Source organism: Bradysia coprophila, unplaced genomic scaffold, assembly GCF_014529535.1.
Source record: "Bradysia coprophila strain Holo2 unplaced genomic scaffold, BU_Bcop_v1 contig_350, whole genome shotgun sequence".
NCBI classification, from domain to species: domain Eukaryota; kingdom Metazoa; phylum Arthropoda; class Insecta; order Diptera; family Sciaridae; genus Bradysia; species Bradysia coprophila.
The window spans coordinates 41,407-58,027 of record NW_023503608.1 but is presented as its reverse complement, the minus strand read 5'-3'; the positions used below and the strand labels follow the sequence as shown (position 1 = coordinate 58,027).

General features: G+C 36.1%; 3 protein-coding genes across 5 annotated transcripts; 1 reads left to right on the top strand and 2 right to left on the bottom strand.

Moving 5' to 3' along the window:
• Positions 1 to 652: 652 nt before the first annotated feature.
• Positions 653 to 5,455, bottom strand: LOC119081151 (zinc finger protein 569). The gene is made up of 10 exons (XM_037189904.1): positions 4,200 to 5,455; positions 3,953 to 4,134; positions 3,737 to 3,892; positions 3,407 to 3,680; positions 2,479 to 3,343; positions 2,382 to 2,422; positions 2,244 to 2,323; positions 1,236 to 1,253; positions 1,084 to 1,170; positions 653 to 1,021 (listed from the first exon to the last, which is right to left on the bottom strand). The coding sequence occupies exons 1-10, from the start codon at positions 5,133 to 5,135 to the stop codon at positions 688 to 690; spliced, it is 2,973 nt and encodes a 990-aa protein (XP_037045799.1). The 5' UTR covers positions 5,136 to 5,455; the 3' UTR covers positions 653 to 687.
• Positions 5,456 to 7,194: 1,739 nt separating this feature from the next.
• Positions 7,195 to 9,679, bottom strand: LOC119080632. Of its 3 annotated transcripts, none has more exons than XM_037189039.1 (8): positions 9,548 to 9,679; positions 9,264 to 9,482; positions 9,097 to 9,212; positions 8,860 to 9,036; positions 8,655 to 8,801; positions 8,462 to 8,602; positions 8,273 to 8,395; positions 7,195 to 7,324 (listed from the first exon to the last, which is right to left on the bottom strand). In XM_037189039.1, the coding sequence occupies exons 1-8, from the start codon at positions 9,611 to 9,613 to the stop codon at positions 7,222 to 7,224; spliced, it is 1,092 nt and encodes a 363-aa protein (XP_037044934.1). In that variant the 5' UTR covers positions 9,614 to 9,679; the 3' UTR covers positions 7,195 to 7,221. The 3 variants fall into 3 exon arrangements, with proteins under 3 accessions (XP_037044934.1, XP_037044935.1, XP_037044936.1); XM_037189040.1 differs by having other exon boundaries at positions 8,462 to 8,599; XM_037189041.1 differs by having other exon boundaries at positions 9,264 to 9,320; positions 9,548 to 9,672.
• Positions 9,680 to 11,061: 1,382 nt separating this feature from the next.
• Positions 11,062 to 11,939, top strand: LOC119080633. Its single transcript, XM_037189042.1, has 3 exons — positions 11,062 to 11,191; positions 11,253 to 11,356; positions 11,415 to 11,939. The coding sequence occupies exons 1-3, from the start codon at positions 11,113 to 11,115 to the stop codon at positions 11,811 to 11,813; spliced, it is 582 nt and encodes a 193-aa protein (XP_037044937.1). The 5' UTR covers positions 11,062 to 11,112; the 3' UTR covers positions 11,814 to 11,939.
• Positions 11,940 to 16,621: the final 4,682 nt, after the last annotated feature.

Genomic DNA, 16,621 nt, shown 5'->3' with positions numbered 1-16,621 from the left:
ACGAAAACCAATTCAACGCACAACAACAATAATTTAATGAGCCAATAAAATATCTAATTGTATCGACAAGGAATATTTAGACCTGTTCCAGCTATTGAATCTAAACACTGAAAAAATGCTCCTTTTGGCAAATTAAAACCTTGGTCTAGTTATAAATGATGGTAATAGATAGAATAAGTGGAATAAGTAGAATAATTGGAGTAACTTCTACACCTAAGTCTCAGATGGGCCGGGCGTACATCCCACGGTTATCTAAATCCTTTTGTATTTGTCTATGAATTTAAGTTCCTCTGATGGAACTAAGTTCCAGATGGAATTATTGTTTATAGCTATGATCTTACGTATATAGGACCTTAGTCTGACGTAAGCTGGAAGTTGGGCAGTTGGTGGTGGTAGAATCGTAATGGAAATTAAACAGCTTGGAATACGACGTTACCTCAGTCTTAAGAACTAAATATGTAGAAGCTAACTGCCATAATTACCATCAAAAAGCAATACGAAGTAGTTTAAAAAATCGCTAATTTCCATGCACGCTACTTATACCTTCTCTTCGACTATTTATACGTTTACCTTTGATGTAAAATCTTAACTCATCGACTTTTCGATCAATAAGAAATCAGTCAGGAAGAACGGACTTAATAGCCCTGTGCTCAAATCATTCCATAGCAATTAGCAATCAAAACGAATTTATTTATCCAAGATATAAATGGGCATAGTAGTAAAAGTTTCAACGTCAATTTGTGAAATTCCAGTTCGAGACTTTTTAGTTTGAGTCTCTTCTGGTTGTGACGCCAACTTACCCGGCAAGACGTAGACGATTTTCGGAATTTTTCTTTTATTACCGCGTTTAGCTGGAACTTCGACTGATGGTGATTTTGTTTCGACAACCTGACTATCGTCACTGATCATTGGCTCACTTTCATTAGCCGCTGTCGAATCATTGTGCTTTGACTTGTAATGATAATTAAGAGCTGCGTTCGTAGTGAATAACTTTCCGCATGTTTCGATTGAACATTGAAATCTAAAGGGTGACAATAACATTATTAGACTGGTTATACGGTGGGACAACATGATTTCACATACTCTTTGACTCCATCATGATATTTTAAGTGATTCTTCAAAACGTATGACCGTTTGAACGCACACGGACATCTTGGGCATTGAAATGGTCTAAAAATTGAAATTTGCAAGAAATTATTTTTGGTCCAAAAGTTAGTGATTTTAATGTGGCTTACCGTTCGTTAGTATGTGCCCTGGAAAATAAAAGTTTGCATCAGAAAATTGGATTTAAATCAAGAAATGAAAGTGTGAGAGTCATTATGGAACGAATTGCCAAGACTTGGTCAAAGAAATAATCGAAAATCTAGATCTATCGGTCTTAATAATGCCGATAGGAAAAGATCAAGTTGAAATCGACAGGACCGAACGGCTTTCAATTTTTGTATGAACAATACAAATTTTTGTCAATCAACGCCCGAATGGCGTTGGGGTAGCCATTTCGGCCCTGAACATCGAGAACGAAAGAAGATCAAGGTCTTCGAATCGAGAGTAGTTTGCGAAAAAGTAGGGCAGAATAAGCTATCGAAATCTACGACAATTAATCCAAAATATATTTGTTAGGAAACGTTGGTAACTGACACGCACCTAGACTTATTTAATTACAAAAGCACGAATCAGTAAAAACCAATTGCTCGTGTAAGTCGTGCGGCTAGAAGTTGTTATTACAGAAATATTCATTTAATATTGTAAACAATACAACAACTGGGGGCCACAACACCATTACTCCAGCTAAATAAAAAATATTTCATGAATTACGTTGTTAATCTGTCACATATTGATCTGTTATCGATAACGACAGCAAAAATAATGACAAGCTCTGGGTAATATGGTCCTTTATGTTGTAAATGGCATGTTAAAAAATTGAAGTACAAGATTTGAAATCAACCGATTAAAAATACTTCGATCGATGGATAATAATACTGGTCACATGATTGCCGTCTGTAACTGGTAAAAGGTCACAAAGACACTCTTTACACTTTTCCTTAAACTAAAATCGAGTTCTTTTAATGATTTCCCATTGGTTCCATAAAATAGCAACATTTCTCGTGTATTCACATTAAATTTAATTTTGAGAATGTTTTATCTTGACTAGCAGACCTCAAAATTTAAAAAAAATAAATCATCCGATGAGAAATCGACATATGAGGCGTGAGGAATAAATTTCAAAATTTCAATAATCTCACCGTTCATGCATCGCTATCATCGAACTTTTTCTTGACGAATATGGACAGTACTGGCAACGAAATGGTTTCTCTTTCGTGTGCTGTAATCACAAAAAATTAGTCGATACAATTTAATGCAAAGTTTTAGTTTATACGAACCAGTCGGTAGTGGTCATTCAAATCACATTTTTGATAGAAGCCTGAAAAATGGAAAAGAAATCTGTTATTGCAGCCTTTCCCACAGCAATTCACTCACTTTTATCGCAAATGTTGCACTGGAAATTCCGAACTTTCAAATGAACCATTGATATGTGACACATTGCATTGTACTTTGTCGGACATATTTTACCACACTCCTTACAACTGATCGTACCATCAATATCGTCGATCATTGCCTCGGCTGCATCCATTTTACTATTCGATCGTTTCTTATCATCAATGTGAACGCGTTGCATGTGCGTTTCCAGCGACTTTTTCTTATAGAATCCTTTGCTACAGATGGGACACGTTTCGCATTCGCCGTGTACAGTTTTCTTATGATAGTCGTACGTCCAGCTGCGATAGAATGTTTCCGGACATTCTGGGCATTTGATGATCGACGGATTGATCAAATGTCGAGTTTTACGGTGAGCGGTTAGGCTTGACCAATGGATGTATGATTTGAAGCAATTGTCTTGATCGCATATGTAATGTCTGGCTACCGGGTACGATTCATTTTGGCATTTGTGGCCCAACAGATGGGTTTGTTTCTTGCTGAACGTGTCGTATTTGTTATCGCAATGGGGACATTCAAATTTTAATTTGTCGGTGTGCGATTCACGATGTGTAAGGACGTCTTGCGGTGTACCGAAAGCTAAATCACAAAATTCACAAACATAAACTTTGTCGTACGTTTCGTAGCCGAAGAGAATTTCATCGGAATCGCCAGTATTGTGTGAAGTGCGAAGGTGCTCTATGGCATTTATGTCGTCTGCGAACGCTGCGTTGCATATTTCGCATATTATGAAGGAGGAAGACTCGTAGATCGTATGCGACTTCATATGCTTCTGTAGTCGCGACTTTCGCGTGTAACTTTTTTCGCAAATATCACATTTGAGTGGCTTTTCGGGTAGGTGAACCACCTAATCAGGATAAGACAAAAAAAATTAGTAAATTCTCTCTAGCCGCTTTAGCGGATAACTTACACTGTGTTCGCTTAAGGTTTGACTGTCGATGAACTTTTTTCCGCATTCCAAGCATTCGTAGTTCCGTTGAGCGGAATGTGAGTTCTCATGGCGGGTTAGATCGGCGTCGGTGGAGAAACTTTTGTCACATAAAGCACAAAAGTGTTCAAATACTTGCTCATGGGAAAACATCACATGCTCGTAGAAGCTATTCTCGTCTTCGTACTTTGTCTGACACACCAAGCAATATTTCGGTCTCTGATTGGAGAGGTGAAATTGTTTGTGGAATAGGAACCTGTAAAATAAACCAACAGGCATGAACATCGTGCAACTACTCAACCAATCCGCTACCTTTTTCTTGAAGCCAACTGTTTTCGACACAGGCAGCACTTGAAATTTACTTCCGAATCTTTTATCTGATAATCGTCCAGGCATATATGCTTTCCGAACTTGATCGGTGAATCGAATATCGTGTCACATGTTGCACATTTGAGTTTCAACGATGGCCTGAAATTGGAATGATTTTGTCAAATGATTGGTCCAGGACCAGTGAGTGCATAAACTAACGTGACAATATCTTGATGGTCGGTGGCATAATGATTTTTCAGATCGTCCAGGCTGGCAAACGAACCGCATTGGGAGTTTATTAAACAAGTAAATTGTTCAAAGTCGCTGTCATGATGCTCGTGGTACATGTGTTGAACGATTGCACTGAAACTTTTCAGTTTGACTTCCTTGTTGTTGCACATCTGAAAGGACAGCAAAGTTAAAAGTTTGTCTCAATTAAAACGCCTCGAAAATGCAATTCTTTTACCACACATTTGACCTCGGTCAAAAAACATTTCTTCTCGTCGTAGCTGATCAGCGTGACTAATTTAATGTACTCGTCCAAATCGATCGGTTTCGATTCATCCAAATACTCGATGTTATCGCAAAAATCTTCCACTTTTATTTTCGGAATCTTAAATTCGTCCGTAATGTCGGTGAAACGTTTTCGATTCGAGTCGTTTTCGCTGTGATAGTCGTCTTCCAGTATATGGACCAAGTCGTCCGAAGTCCGTATTTTCTCCACGTCTATCGTCTTGGAATCGGCAAGTATTTCTTGTTTGAATTTGATGCGGTGGGATGGCGCATTTTTGGCAAATTTCTTCTTAACAGTCGGCAGTGTGATTGATGTTGACAATTTATCATTTACTTGAGGAGATGTGACTGGGTTTACTGCACCAGTATCTTCGATAATATCAATAACTTCGATAAATTTGATTTCAGCATCACTCTCACTGTCATTACTAGTGTCCAATGATGATCTATCGATCAACTCGAACGTATTTTCTTCCTCAAACGTTTCGTCAATCACAAACTCCTCATCCATCACCACAATTGGATCATTCAATTCTGTTATACGTTCCCCACATTCGATGTTAAACGAATTCAAAGAGGATACGTCACAAAGTATAAATTCACTCTCATTATCACTGGCTTCACTGACTTCACTATCACCTGCCTCCATACATTTTTTCTTGAACTCGTAGCTCTGCTGGAGTTGTAAGAGACATTTGGTGCAGATCGCTTGATCCAAGCCATTCTTTTCCGACACCTTCTTTCCAACACAGTCGAGCAATAGAAATTCAATGTTCAGCTCTTTGCCTTCTTCGTCGTAGATCAATCGAAACGATTTTGATATTACGGTGTTGCAGCATTTGCATTTCCGCGACTTTTCGGTTCGTTTTCCACATTTAGCGTTCGACATCGTGACTCAATGTTGTGTTATTCTCCCAATTAAGGTATTGCAATTTTAAAGTTTCAACGGAATTTCAAGGTATAAATAAATCGAAGCACTTCTTACAAACAGAATAATTATGGCCAGCAAGATGTCAACAATAAACAGATTCAATCGAATCAACGTGACAAATTTAACTGGAAGCACTTCTGGTTATTGTCAAGGTTTATGTTTACACACTAAAAGTATATTTGGCTTTGGGGAATTGTTTTTAGAACGAATTTGATAATTTTTTCGTTTTAACAATCTGGTTGACACTTCATCAAAAGGATATTATTCAAATGACAATAATACTCTTCTTCTTCTTCATTTTTCTTTCTTGGTTTGAACATTTGTGACGTTTGTATTGTAGTGACATCTTATGTCGGGGAAAGAAATTAAATTTAAAAATTGACCGCAATTTTGAACAACATTTGTTCTTGTTTATGTTTACTCTTTGTTTTTGATTCTTGGTTCTTGGATTTTATGATTATTTCTATTTAACAGGTCCGGAGGTGAATTTTGGTATGAAATCCGCCATTTTATCGTCAACTGTGGTGTGTCAACGCGTGTGTGTATCTGCATGACCCTTGGCTCAGAACTGTTATTGTTCTCCAAGCAAGTCGATCAGTGTTCTCCCAAATAAATATTGATAGTAAAAATGTAAAAATGTTTTACCTCCCCATCTGTTTTTTGCACTAGCAAACAGTCCTAAAATTCTTCTTTCAGCCTGTGAGGCCTTTGACTTTCATGCAATTTATACCAGACCGGAAATGAATGAAGAAGGTGTCGACCGGTGTCGACGCTTTTATCGAGTATGCTGAGGCAGCCATGAAGGTGGATTTTTTAGAAACATTCACCGAAAGCGAGCTAAGGGTTCAGTATTCTGAATTCGAAACATTTGTAAAAAAAGCGAAGGACGAGTTTTATGAGAACTACAGTTTCTCGAAGAAACGAGAATTTGAAAAGAAATTGTATAACAAATTGTTGCAAAATCCGTCAACCTTCCCAGAGGTGAATCACCTTCTTGCAAGTGCAATAGTCAGATTGGAGAACGAAAGTCAGTGTGAATCAATTGGTTCTGTAGTTGGACGCCACTATACGAGCACCATGGTTCGTAGCATGTTGATAAAGTTAGCAAGGTAGTCTTCATCGCATGGAATGGGCCACCACCATTTAGCAAATCGAGTACGCTTATACGAGACGCTCTTTATTTGCGGTTTGGTGGAGGGACTGAAAAGTAGCGTTTTTTGAGAAAGACTAGAAGACACGATTTGCTCAAAATATTTGAAACTTCAAAAGTCGTAGACCGACACAATCACTTTACATCCAGAATTAATTATGATTATAGCAACGATTATTATGATTTAAAAAAATTACTAAAAGTTTGCGAGTCCATGTTCAAAACGCTAAATAAACTTTGTATTTTTCCATTGTCCATTGACTTAATACTGTTCCCATTGAAGCATAAAAAAATGAAGTGTCGAATCGGGAGAGAACCGAGACTGAAGTCAGCTTCAACTAATCTCTATAAGTGTTCTCCGATATCTGAAAAGTACTTTCACTAGCTCGTTGGGGCTTATGCATTTTGGGTCATCAATTACACATCAATAGTCACAGTACAGTACATATATTTTACAATAGAGGAAATGTTCAAATTGTATATGTTTACCCACTTTCTGTGGTTTGTATTTTATGGTCTTAATTTAGAGGAAGGAACTTTGAAGTTAGAATGAAAGAATGTCTTTTGATAACCTCAACAGTCATTAGTTCTCCTAATTATTTTAAAAATGACAAAAAAGACTGCTTACAATTATGCCGGTAAAAAATGGATCTTTTCAAAAAATTCAAAAATTAAAAAACATCAGTAAATAAACATCATTCTCCTAATGATATTTCCTCCATTTCCTAACATCTTATGGTTAATTATTGGAAGCATTGAATCAAAATAATTTACGTGAGAAATAATCATTTTATTTTCATTTGAACAAATTATTTAACTCGGAATATACAAAATCAAATTGGTAATTTTAACAATAAAATTAATTCAGTTGCATCTAAATTTATTTCGGATTTATCAATACACTCTAAGATAGTTATTTTCATCAAATCCAGCGGAGTGCCCATTATTTCGAACAACGAAACTACTTCCATCGAAGTGCATACTCTGCTCTTGACGACTGTAATGAATAAGTTGCTAAGTTGAATGATTAGGTACACCTATAAACAGCAATCCATCTGTTATTGCTAACGACAACAAACATAAATGAAGATCTCTAGCTAATAATACCTTAAATGGCAAAATACATTCTTAAACAAAACGAAGTAACAGAATTTATACCAAACATTGGACGATACTTCCAACAAAAGAAGTAATAGATTTAATGATAATTTTTATTAGCTGCTACAATGGTCAAGATGATACGACGAAAACCGAACTTTCATGTTTCAAGCACTTCTTTCGACGCCCTCAACATGTAAAATCCATTACATTACTAGGGATAAAAAGATGTAAAGTTTCGTTTTGTGTTTATTGACCTCGGCTTCACCTCGGATCAACAAAATTCACACGAAATCTCTACTTTTCATCTTATTATCCCTAGACGATTTCACATGCTGAGGGCGTTAAAAGTAGCGCCTGAAACATGGAAAGTACGGGTTTCAATGCATGCAAAAAAAATGTTTTGCTTGATCGTCCCAAATTGAGAGACAAACTAGTCTAAACCTAACGGTCGAAACTTTTTCATTCTTCAACCCAATACTATTTACTTAAACAGCTTCACGGTATGATTGACGTGTTCATATCAAATTACGAATCAACTTCCTGTCAGGTTGAACCTGACGCTGACCCGTTTGGAGACAGCCCTAGATACGTTCACTACTCTGTTGCAGCGATGCCTCTGATGTCGACTACCAATCCTAAGTCCGAGCATTATCAACCTTCTCTCATTCTTCGTCATAAAATCTTACACACCTTACCTCAAGAAAACAATGGAATGGAATACTGTTTGGCCAAAAGGCACAACGAAAAATTGTTTGAAATCAAATAAACCCAAGCTGATGGGGCCTGTCAGTCTGTCCCTATCTATGTGATGAACCAAAACAATCGTAAGAATTCAAGTTCTTACCGAACAAACAGATGTGGTGTATGACTCAGCGAGGCAGTACAATGAATGTTTGCTGTTGTTAATGTTGCTGAATGATGTTCAGGGCTCGTACGTATGAGACAACGGTTATTGGATCGAGTGACTCTAAAGTGGTAGCAATCATTTTTTTACTGAAAATGTTCTAAGAAATTGAGCAAACAAATTTCTTACTTGACGAGACCATCCGGTTTTTGAGATATTCGAAAGTCGTTAATGTAGTATTCGTCCGTTCCATCATTTGAGTGAAAATGCGATGACCGTTGAACAACATTCCGAGCTTCATTGGCGAAAATTGGTCCATGTTTGGAGCTGCTGCGTTATTTGAATCAATAAACGTTTCAATTTAAGACCGAGAAAAACTTACTTCAAGAATACTGGAAGCGTGAAGTCGTGTGACATATTTGTAAATGTGTCAGAAGTAGCTCGGGTCCCGTAGAGATCAACCAGAAAGATGTGCGTGCAGTCAGTGCAGGTAAAAGTAATTCCTTCCTGCCACAGCTTTGCGTACCGACTAAAAATGTTGGTGCGGTGAAGAATGTATGCTGTGTAGACCTCCTCCTCTTACTTACACATAATTGTTGTTCATTTTTCCATCAAACGCGGTAATTTCCACGAACGGTCCTAGTTGATAAACCTTTCCATTCGGGTGGTTTACGGCGGCAGAGTCTCCTCCACTAGATAGAGATATTACTATGTCACTCAACGTATTGGTCACACGAACTGCTTTGTCCAACGTCATATCAACCCTGGTTTTTGGAGTGCATCAATTAATTGTGCATTTCTTCACCATAATGTGAATTAAGTACCTGATACCATTGCGCAGACACAGTTGAATTATACCATTGGGAAGAGCTACAGGAGCAATCGAACGTGACGAATCGTTTCCCGTGACACCATTTGCTAGCCCGAATGGTGCTGCTGGCTGACACAAACAAAATATAATTGCCTTCGAAAAAATAAATTAATGACTCACCGATCTTTGGAATCCTTCACTAGGGAATGGTGTTCGTGGAAATGGATTGAGACCAGTCTGCGAAGTAATTGAATGGATATATCTTGAATCAAAATGCAAAGTTTCAATTGGAGGAGGCGGAAGTGGAATGGGACGGTTCAATTGATACGAGATATTTGTAGGAAGACTCATCTCAGTTCCGACTGATTCTGTAGAATTATCACGGTTCATGCATTCGTACTGAGGATTAACATTAGAAGTGTTGTTAACGGGCACTTCTAATTAAGTTTAAAACATAAATTTACCGTAACAGAGTGGCTAGATGGTACGCCTTCATCGCCAGAGCCTGCCGATTTTTTGTTCTTATCCATTCGAGTTTGTATCAATAAATGATGTTTCTCTATTTTGCTTTAGTTCATTACACTTCTCAAAGACAGCTGACATGCTTTGATCATTTGCTGAAACAACGTTTGAAATATTTATAACTTGTCTTGAGCATGTCGTCGAGATTAACCTTCTACAGACAGTAAATACATCAAGAGGTCTATTCTCATCGCGTTTTTAACTTGGCGAAACTAGTTTTCAACCATTTCTAAAAGATCAGATCCTTGTGACATGTAGAATAATTTCCCCTATACGTATACTGTGTGTATATTGATGAATTTATGACAAAAAGTACAAAATCATCGATTTTTCAAAGATACACCATTTACCCCATCCTTGCCTCGAAAGATTCAGAGATTTTAATTTTACGTGTGGCGTTTTCAGCAGGAGGCGAAGGTTGCAACCACACAAGTCGAAAAACATTCTGCAAACCATTACGGAAGTTTATTTTGATTTGATTTCTTTGGAGACCTCACTAACACCCTCTTTTACAGGACCTCACTAACACCCTCTTTTACAGCCAATAGCAAGTGCAGTCTAGACTAGACCACCGGATCAACTTGAAGTCCTAGCCACGCCTCGAAGTATGTAAATACTGTCTAAGGTAAGTTAGGTGAAAATAGATATCTCGCTTTAATTTGGGCTGAAGATATGTCCAAAAATTCATCGAATTTTGGGTTCATAATAGTGTGGTCATCCAGTGCGTACATCGCTAAGAAAAAATCTATATGGATTTGTCTTCTGACGCCATCCGGAAGTGAGTTTTAAAGCTACATGTCTCACAAGGAATAAAATGAAATTTTTATGAGCAAGCTAAAAACGAAAGGAAAATCTCGTTCAATGTTTAACCTGTCATGGAAAGCATGGAAAGCATATTAACAGTTTATTTCATTTGATCGAAGATTTTCAGAGATTGATTTCAGCAACGCACTTCAAGCAAAAGTGCTATTAATGACAGCTGCCAAATAGAGTACTATTTTGTATGAAATTTTTACAGTGTAAATTTTTTTTATGGAGCACTGTCAAATTTCACTACCCTATTTAGAGTACCACTTTTGCTTGAAGTGCGTTGATTTCAGAAATCTTTTACCTTAGTCGTTTATTATTGCTGTAGTGGTCGATAACAGATGGCATTAAACTGCACAACTTAGCATTTAAATATTTCCAAGCTAATAATCAGAGAATTAAGAGAAATAAGTTTTATATTACAAAATTCTGGATACATCGAAGTTGAACTTTTATAAAAGTTTCGATTACAAATTCAGCCAAAAAAAAATCAATTGAGAAATAAGAACATAAAATTAGACTAAAGGTAGGTCAGACCCATATGAATATGTACGAGAACATTGTTTCCATACAAATTTTTCAATTAAATTGGAATAATGCGGGACAAACAATTTATATATAAAAAGAGTTGGAGGTACCATGAACCGTCATTACATTTGTGAAGAGCTGACCTATCATTCATTCATTCATTTTTAAAGAAATGTTGCCGAAAATAATTCTTTTACTGGGTTTACTGTGCATGGTGACCTGCAATGACACACCTGGATTTTTCTTGAAAGGTTTCAATAGATTTTGTTACATTCTATGCATGGTCTCAATTAATTTCCTTTGCAATTGTAGTATCGAAAAATATTCCACGAATTGGTCGACGTTCAAGTGATTTCGATAATTTCTTCTTAAAATCGTCAAAGAATGTCCCGAGAATAGGACGACGCGATCAGTTTGTGAGTTCAATTTAGTCGTACATTTTTTTGGTAAAATATTATGCAACAATTTCATTAGGTGGAAGACTCACATTCACCCGAAGTACGAGCTCAACAATGGTACGATCAAATAATGACATCATCGAAACGAGCAGCCGGATACAATAACGTTCAGCCATTTGACTCGAAATTTCTACTGGACATTTTCGCTCGAGAGCACATTGATCCGGAGGACTTTAGGTTTGTGTCGTGGCAAGATTTTGATATTGCCTTGGAAAGTGACGAACAGCTGTTCAAGAAACTAATCGAATTGGCAAAGACAAACCAGGAAGTGGCGGCTATGACACATAATGTTAATATTGATAAATTCGTGCCCATGAATGGTGGTACTAGCTTATTTTATAGAACTGAAAGGTCGGACACAAATGCTAATGGCAATAAGGAATTTAATAAGGAAAGAATTGAGTATCAATCCTAATTCAGTTTGATACTTATAATGGCCAACTAATTTATTGTGACTTTAAATTTATTAATTATTATTAAACCAGCAAAAAGGAAAATCTCTGAAAATGTGTGCATTTTTTCGAAGTTAAAGATATACGTAGCAGCATAAAAAAATTGTTTGCATCACAGTGGAATCGGAGCGAAAGTTCACATAAAATTTTGTGTTTATACGAGCTCTACTCGAGGTCAGGTTTGGTGTAAAAAGTGTATAGAAAATGAACAAAAAATGAGGTACACTCACGGAATTTTGAAAACCGACACATTTTCTGTTTCGTGGTTTACTGTTTTTTTTTTTTGTGAATTTTGCATGTATTTTTATATAGAGAAATCAGAAACTCAAGTAAAACACAGAACACAGAAACAGAAAATGTGTCGGTTTTCAAAGTTCCGTGTGTGTAATGTAATAATATCGACATAATCCTTAATTTGTTACATACGGCTATCCAGCTGTTACCGATAACGATGACAAAAATAATGATAAGCTCTCGGTAATATGGTCATTTATATCGTAAAATGCATGTTAAAAAAATTGAAGTACAAGATTTGAAAGTAACAGATTAAAAATACTTTGATCGATGGAAGTAATAGACCAGATAATAATACTGATCATATGCTTTCCGTCTGTAACAGGTTAAAAGAGACTACTAATTCTATTTATTTCCTCAATATTTTTATATTTTCCTCAAAGGCAGTACCTAGATTTGATTTCAAACTTCATTAAAAAAGAGATAGTGGAAAATAGTTAAAAAAGGAGTGTGTTTGAAGTAAAAGCATTCACGAAAATGTTCTGGGTCTAGTGAAGTTTAGAATTTCCAAATCAACATCAGTTATCGTCTTAAAAACTACGAAACGTAGTTTCCTAAAGCTGTGCAGGCCAAAGCATTTTCGAAATCTAATTTTCTTGGATCGGACTTTCGTCTACAGTCCAACAGTAACCGAGCTCGTTGCGGATTTAAGCAGAAAAGTCCCAACTTTATCGAATTACATACTGTGAAATAACATGAATCCTTAAATCCTTGAGAAGAAAAAAGAAGACAGTGGGCTGGACACGAACAGTTGAAATAAGCTTGTCTGAACTAATGACAGAGAGCAACATGCGTAAACAAAATATGTCTTTCGTCTTCTATCAACGTACTTCAAGCAAAAGTGATCATAGTCGACAGCCGCCATAAGAGTATACTATTTTTACAGTGTGACAGTTTGTCAAGTTTCAGTACTCTATTTAGTACCACTCATGCTTGAAGTTACTGTTACTTCATTTGTGTAAGCTGTTTCTTCTTGAAGAGAACACTTGCTATAGCTCATCGTTTATTGTTGTTATCGTTCTCGATGACAGATGACTAGTCGTTTCTCTAAGTCTTGATTTCCACAAATGGAAAAACCACTCAATTTTCTCTCCGTTTGTACTTTAAACAATAGGTTTACATGAACGGCAAAAGGCAAAACGTATTGGTTTTTTTTTGTAATCAAGCCTCTGGTTTTATTTAAAAGAGCCTAACCCAATTTTCAAAGCTATGTAACATCTTACAATCAAGTAATGAACTCAATCGATGGTACATATGAAAGTATTATATGATCTATTAGCTATTGACTAAAGTATATCAGATTTTATTACTACAATCGCTAAACCGAACTGGTGTGCATACGTTATTTTGCACCAGCTGGTCACATACAATTCCAAATAGGACCAGCTGGTGCAAAATAACGTATGCACACCAGTTCGTTTTAGCGATTGTATTAAAAGACGAAATAGGATCTTTGATTCGAGCTTATTAATTAAGTCTAATAAATCCTTAGTGGTTATACACAAATTGCATACGTTTTTTTAGTTATTGTATACACACACCCCACTATCATACGATTTTTCCATAAATAAATAGTACTTTGTGCATCCGATTCTATGACTATACGATTGATTAAATTTAATATGGTGAATGTGAAGTGTGTATGTTTTCAAGTAAATTGATGTGTTTTGTCTATTTCAGTTGTCCGATGCACAAAACGTTGTTCGTACCTCGACAGGAAATGGATTTTTTCAGCACCAGTCCTAAGTTTTCCTTACGAGCGAAGCGAGAAATCGTCATTTCCTGACTTGGTACGAAAAATACTATTTCGTCACAATTGACGAAAAGTAGAATTTTTCAGGACTAGTCTTAAGCCGAGTCTAAAGCTTAAGACGTGTACTGAAAAAAATATCTGCTTTCGTCACGAGTCACGAACTACGTTTTCTGTGCCGTAAGGATCATAATTAAACGAAAAACAAAACAAAAACATTACAACAATTTCAGCTTTTCTTAGCAATCACTTTTCGATCGTAGGTGCAGTGACGAAATACGTCGAATTATGATTCTAAGGCACAGAATGGTATTTTGTATGGACCGCAAGAAATCCTTGATCCCTACTCCAAATGCTGTAAGTAATTTGTGTACAGTTCTTTAACGGAATGCCATGCTATCCTCTGTAAAAATAGGACTCAAATAGGATGTTAAGTAATTTTTGGTGAGAGAAGGATTTTGTTGAAGGATATGAAGGAGGGAGATAGAATAGTGTGCGAAGGTTATAGCGAGATGTCTCATAGACATTCGGATTCTTTAGGAATTATGGAAATCTTAATGTCCAAATATGTTCATCCCCTTAAATTACAGCCCTTTACGGTATGTTTAATGTATTCAAATTTTTACCACATATCATAATAGCTCTCAATAAAATATTTAAAAACAATATAACACACCGGTTCTCCAACATCTCTTCACATTTTCCTTAAACCGTAGCCATTTTGATGCGGTTCTCTAATTGCCGAACCAATAGCATTTTCAACCAATAGAAATCGTCGACGTTCCATAGAGAAAATGAATGGGGATTTTAACATTGAAACTGGCTTGCTTGCGGTTACATTATAATACATGTTTTAATGCTGTATAACAAAATAACACGAAAAAGGCGTTTCAAATTATTTACGTGTTTTATGTTTGCTGATAAAATGATTTTTTTCCGCGTGTGGTTAACATAAAATTACAAAAACATTTGGACTTTAGAGTGAAAGTCCTCAAATTTGATTGTTTCTATTGCTATTATTAGCCATTTCAGCCATTTATGACAGGTTGTAGCCAATTTTAACTAATTCAGACGGACATAAAGCATGTTAGCGCGACGACGTGGTTGTTAAATTGAACATTCAATTATATTTAATTAATTCTAAGCTCCGCTTAGCGAATTTAGAAGGCCAATTAGATAGACAAAATGGTATGTAATGTGTGTGTGGTAGGTATACCGAACTACGAGTTATAATTAAACGGGAAACTGATAATTTGTGATAAATTACAAACTAAAACTACCTGAAAATTGCAACATTGAAAAAAATACCTATAATTTGCAACAGGACGATTTGTTAAATTATGGTTGTGGACATCAATTCATAGGTTCAAAATAATAGGTGGAGCCTTTCAAAAAAATTATTCATTATTGTGACAATTTTAAAGGGTAATTATAATTGTAGAATTAATTGTCAGAGGACATTCATCCTCTGTAAGGACAACAGAACAAATTGATAACAGTCTTTTACAACTGTTATCGAGATCGATTGTAGAAATGAACCATGATCTAATCTAGATCGAAAAGTATGACAAATTCGAAAATTGTCCAGTTTTCGTGTTAGTTTCTTAATCTGAGTCGAGTACACCTTGATCTCTCACAGACGTGTATTTTTGTTTTTGGCAATGGTTACGAAAATAAGCAATATAAGTATGACCTATGGATTGTCTATAATCACGGCAGAAGAAAAGTAAACCAGGCAGGAGCGCTTGTTTGACTAGGGACCTGAATTATCTAGTAGTCTTATATATTTTGCGAATTAAATTTTTCAACTTATGTCAGTGTTCATTTGAGTTCATTTTCATACAGTGCATTAGGTCCCTCATTTGACTTTTCAATAATGAACCGCTCCTGCCAGGGTTACTTTTACTCTGCCGTGCTATAATCGGATGAAGACTTTATTCGTTCAGGATTCGGTATTGTCTCGAATCGGCCATACTCCGACTGGGTCATCCTATTGTGAGGCACGTTGTATACAATTTCTTTCTCTCCTCCTATTTATATTCTCCACAATTGGTAAATTGAAACAAAAAAAATGCGTCAACCACGTTACACGTTAGTTTTGCATTTAGTTTAATGAAAATGAAAGATAATGATGGAATGAAGTGAAAGAATGAAGAGAAAAAATGTTCTCACTGAACTGTCAACTGCGGGAGCGTCAACAAAACGCCTTCTTCTCACCGCATTTGAATAGAGAAAATAAGGTTATTTACGCCGCACGGTTGAAAAAGATATTGCAACAATCTATTAAAAATCTAACTACAAAAATCTTTAAGGCGATCGCCAAAAAATATTTTCCTTTGATGTTCAACATGAAGTTCAACAGGAAGTAATACGATCATCTTCCTTTTACGAAATTTAGCTTTGACATAAGAGGAAGTGTTTTATAGAAGACTGATCGACAAGAAAGTGAGTAAGTGGAAATAATTTGTTGCCGATTTTTTTTGGCGATATCGATCTGTTTTTGTTAGAGATTAAACGGTGATTTCTGGTTGAAGTTCTCTTATATTGCAAAATGCATGTGAAAACAAATGAAAAAGACTTTGCATCAAACACTATAGATAATTAATTAATTAAAAATTATCCGAAGACTGTGTTAAGTGGTTCCGAATCTTCAGTTTTGATACAAACCAAACACTATGTCGCCATTCGAATGAAACGCTTGTGATTATAATCTCAATATTATTGTGG

Bases quoted from the DNA above. Each gene is read 5' to 3' on its own strand.
- LOC119081151 (XM_037189904.1), bottom strand. From the start codon at position 5,135: ATGTCGAACGCTAAATGTGGAAAACGAACCGAAAAGTCGCGGAAATGC. The intron at 3,344-3,406 runs GTAAGTTATCCG...TATCCTGATTAG, and splicing joins AAACCTTAAGCGAACACAGT to GTGGTTCACCTACCCGAAAA. The intron at 2,324-2,381 runs GTTCGTATAAAC...TTGTGATTACAG, and splicing joins TGAATGACCACTACCGACTG to CACACGAAAGAGAAACCATT.
- LOC119080632 (XM_037189039.1), bottom strand. From the start codon at position 9,613: ATGGATAAGAACAAAAAATCGGCAGGCTCTGGCGATGAAGGCGTACCA. The intron at 8,603-8,654 runs GTAAGTTTTTCT...CAAATAACGCAG, and splicing joins ACGCTTCCAGTATTCTTGAA to CAGCTCCAAACATGGACCAA. The intron at 8,396-8,461 runs GTAAGAAATTTG...CTACCACTTTAG, and splicing joins AAACCGGATGGTCTCGTCAA to AGTCACTCGATCCAATAACC.
- LOC119080633 (XM_037189042.1), top strand. From the start codon at position 11,113: ATGTTGCCGAAAATAATTCTTTTACTGGGTTTACTGTGCATGGTGACC. The intron at 11,192-11,252 runs GTTTCAATAGAT...TTGCAATTGTAG, and splicing joins ACCTGGATTTTTCTTGAAAG to TATCGAAAAATATTCCACGA. The intron at 11,357-11,414 runs GTGAGTTCAATT...CAATTTCATTAG, and splicing joins TAGGACGACGCGATCAGTTT to GTGGAAGACTCACATTCACC.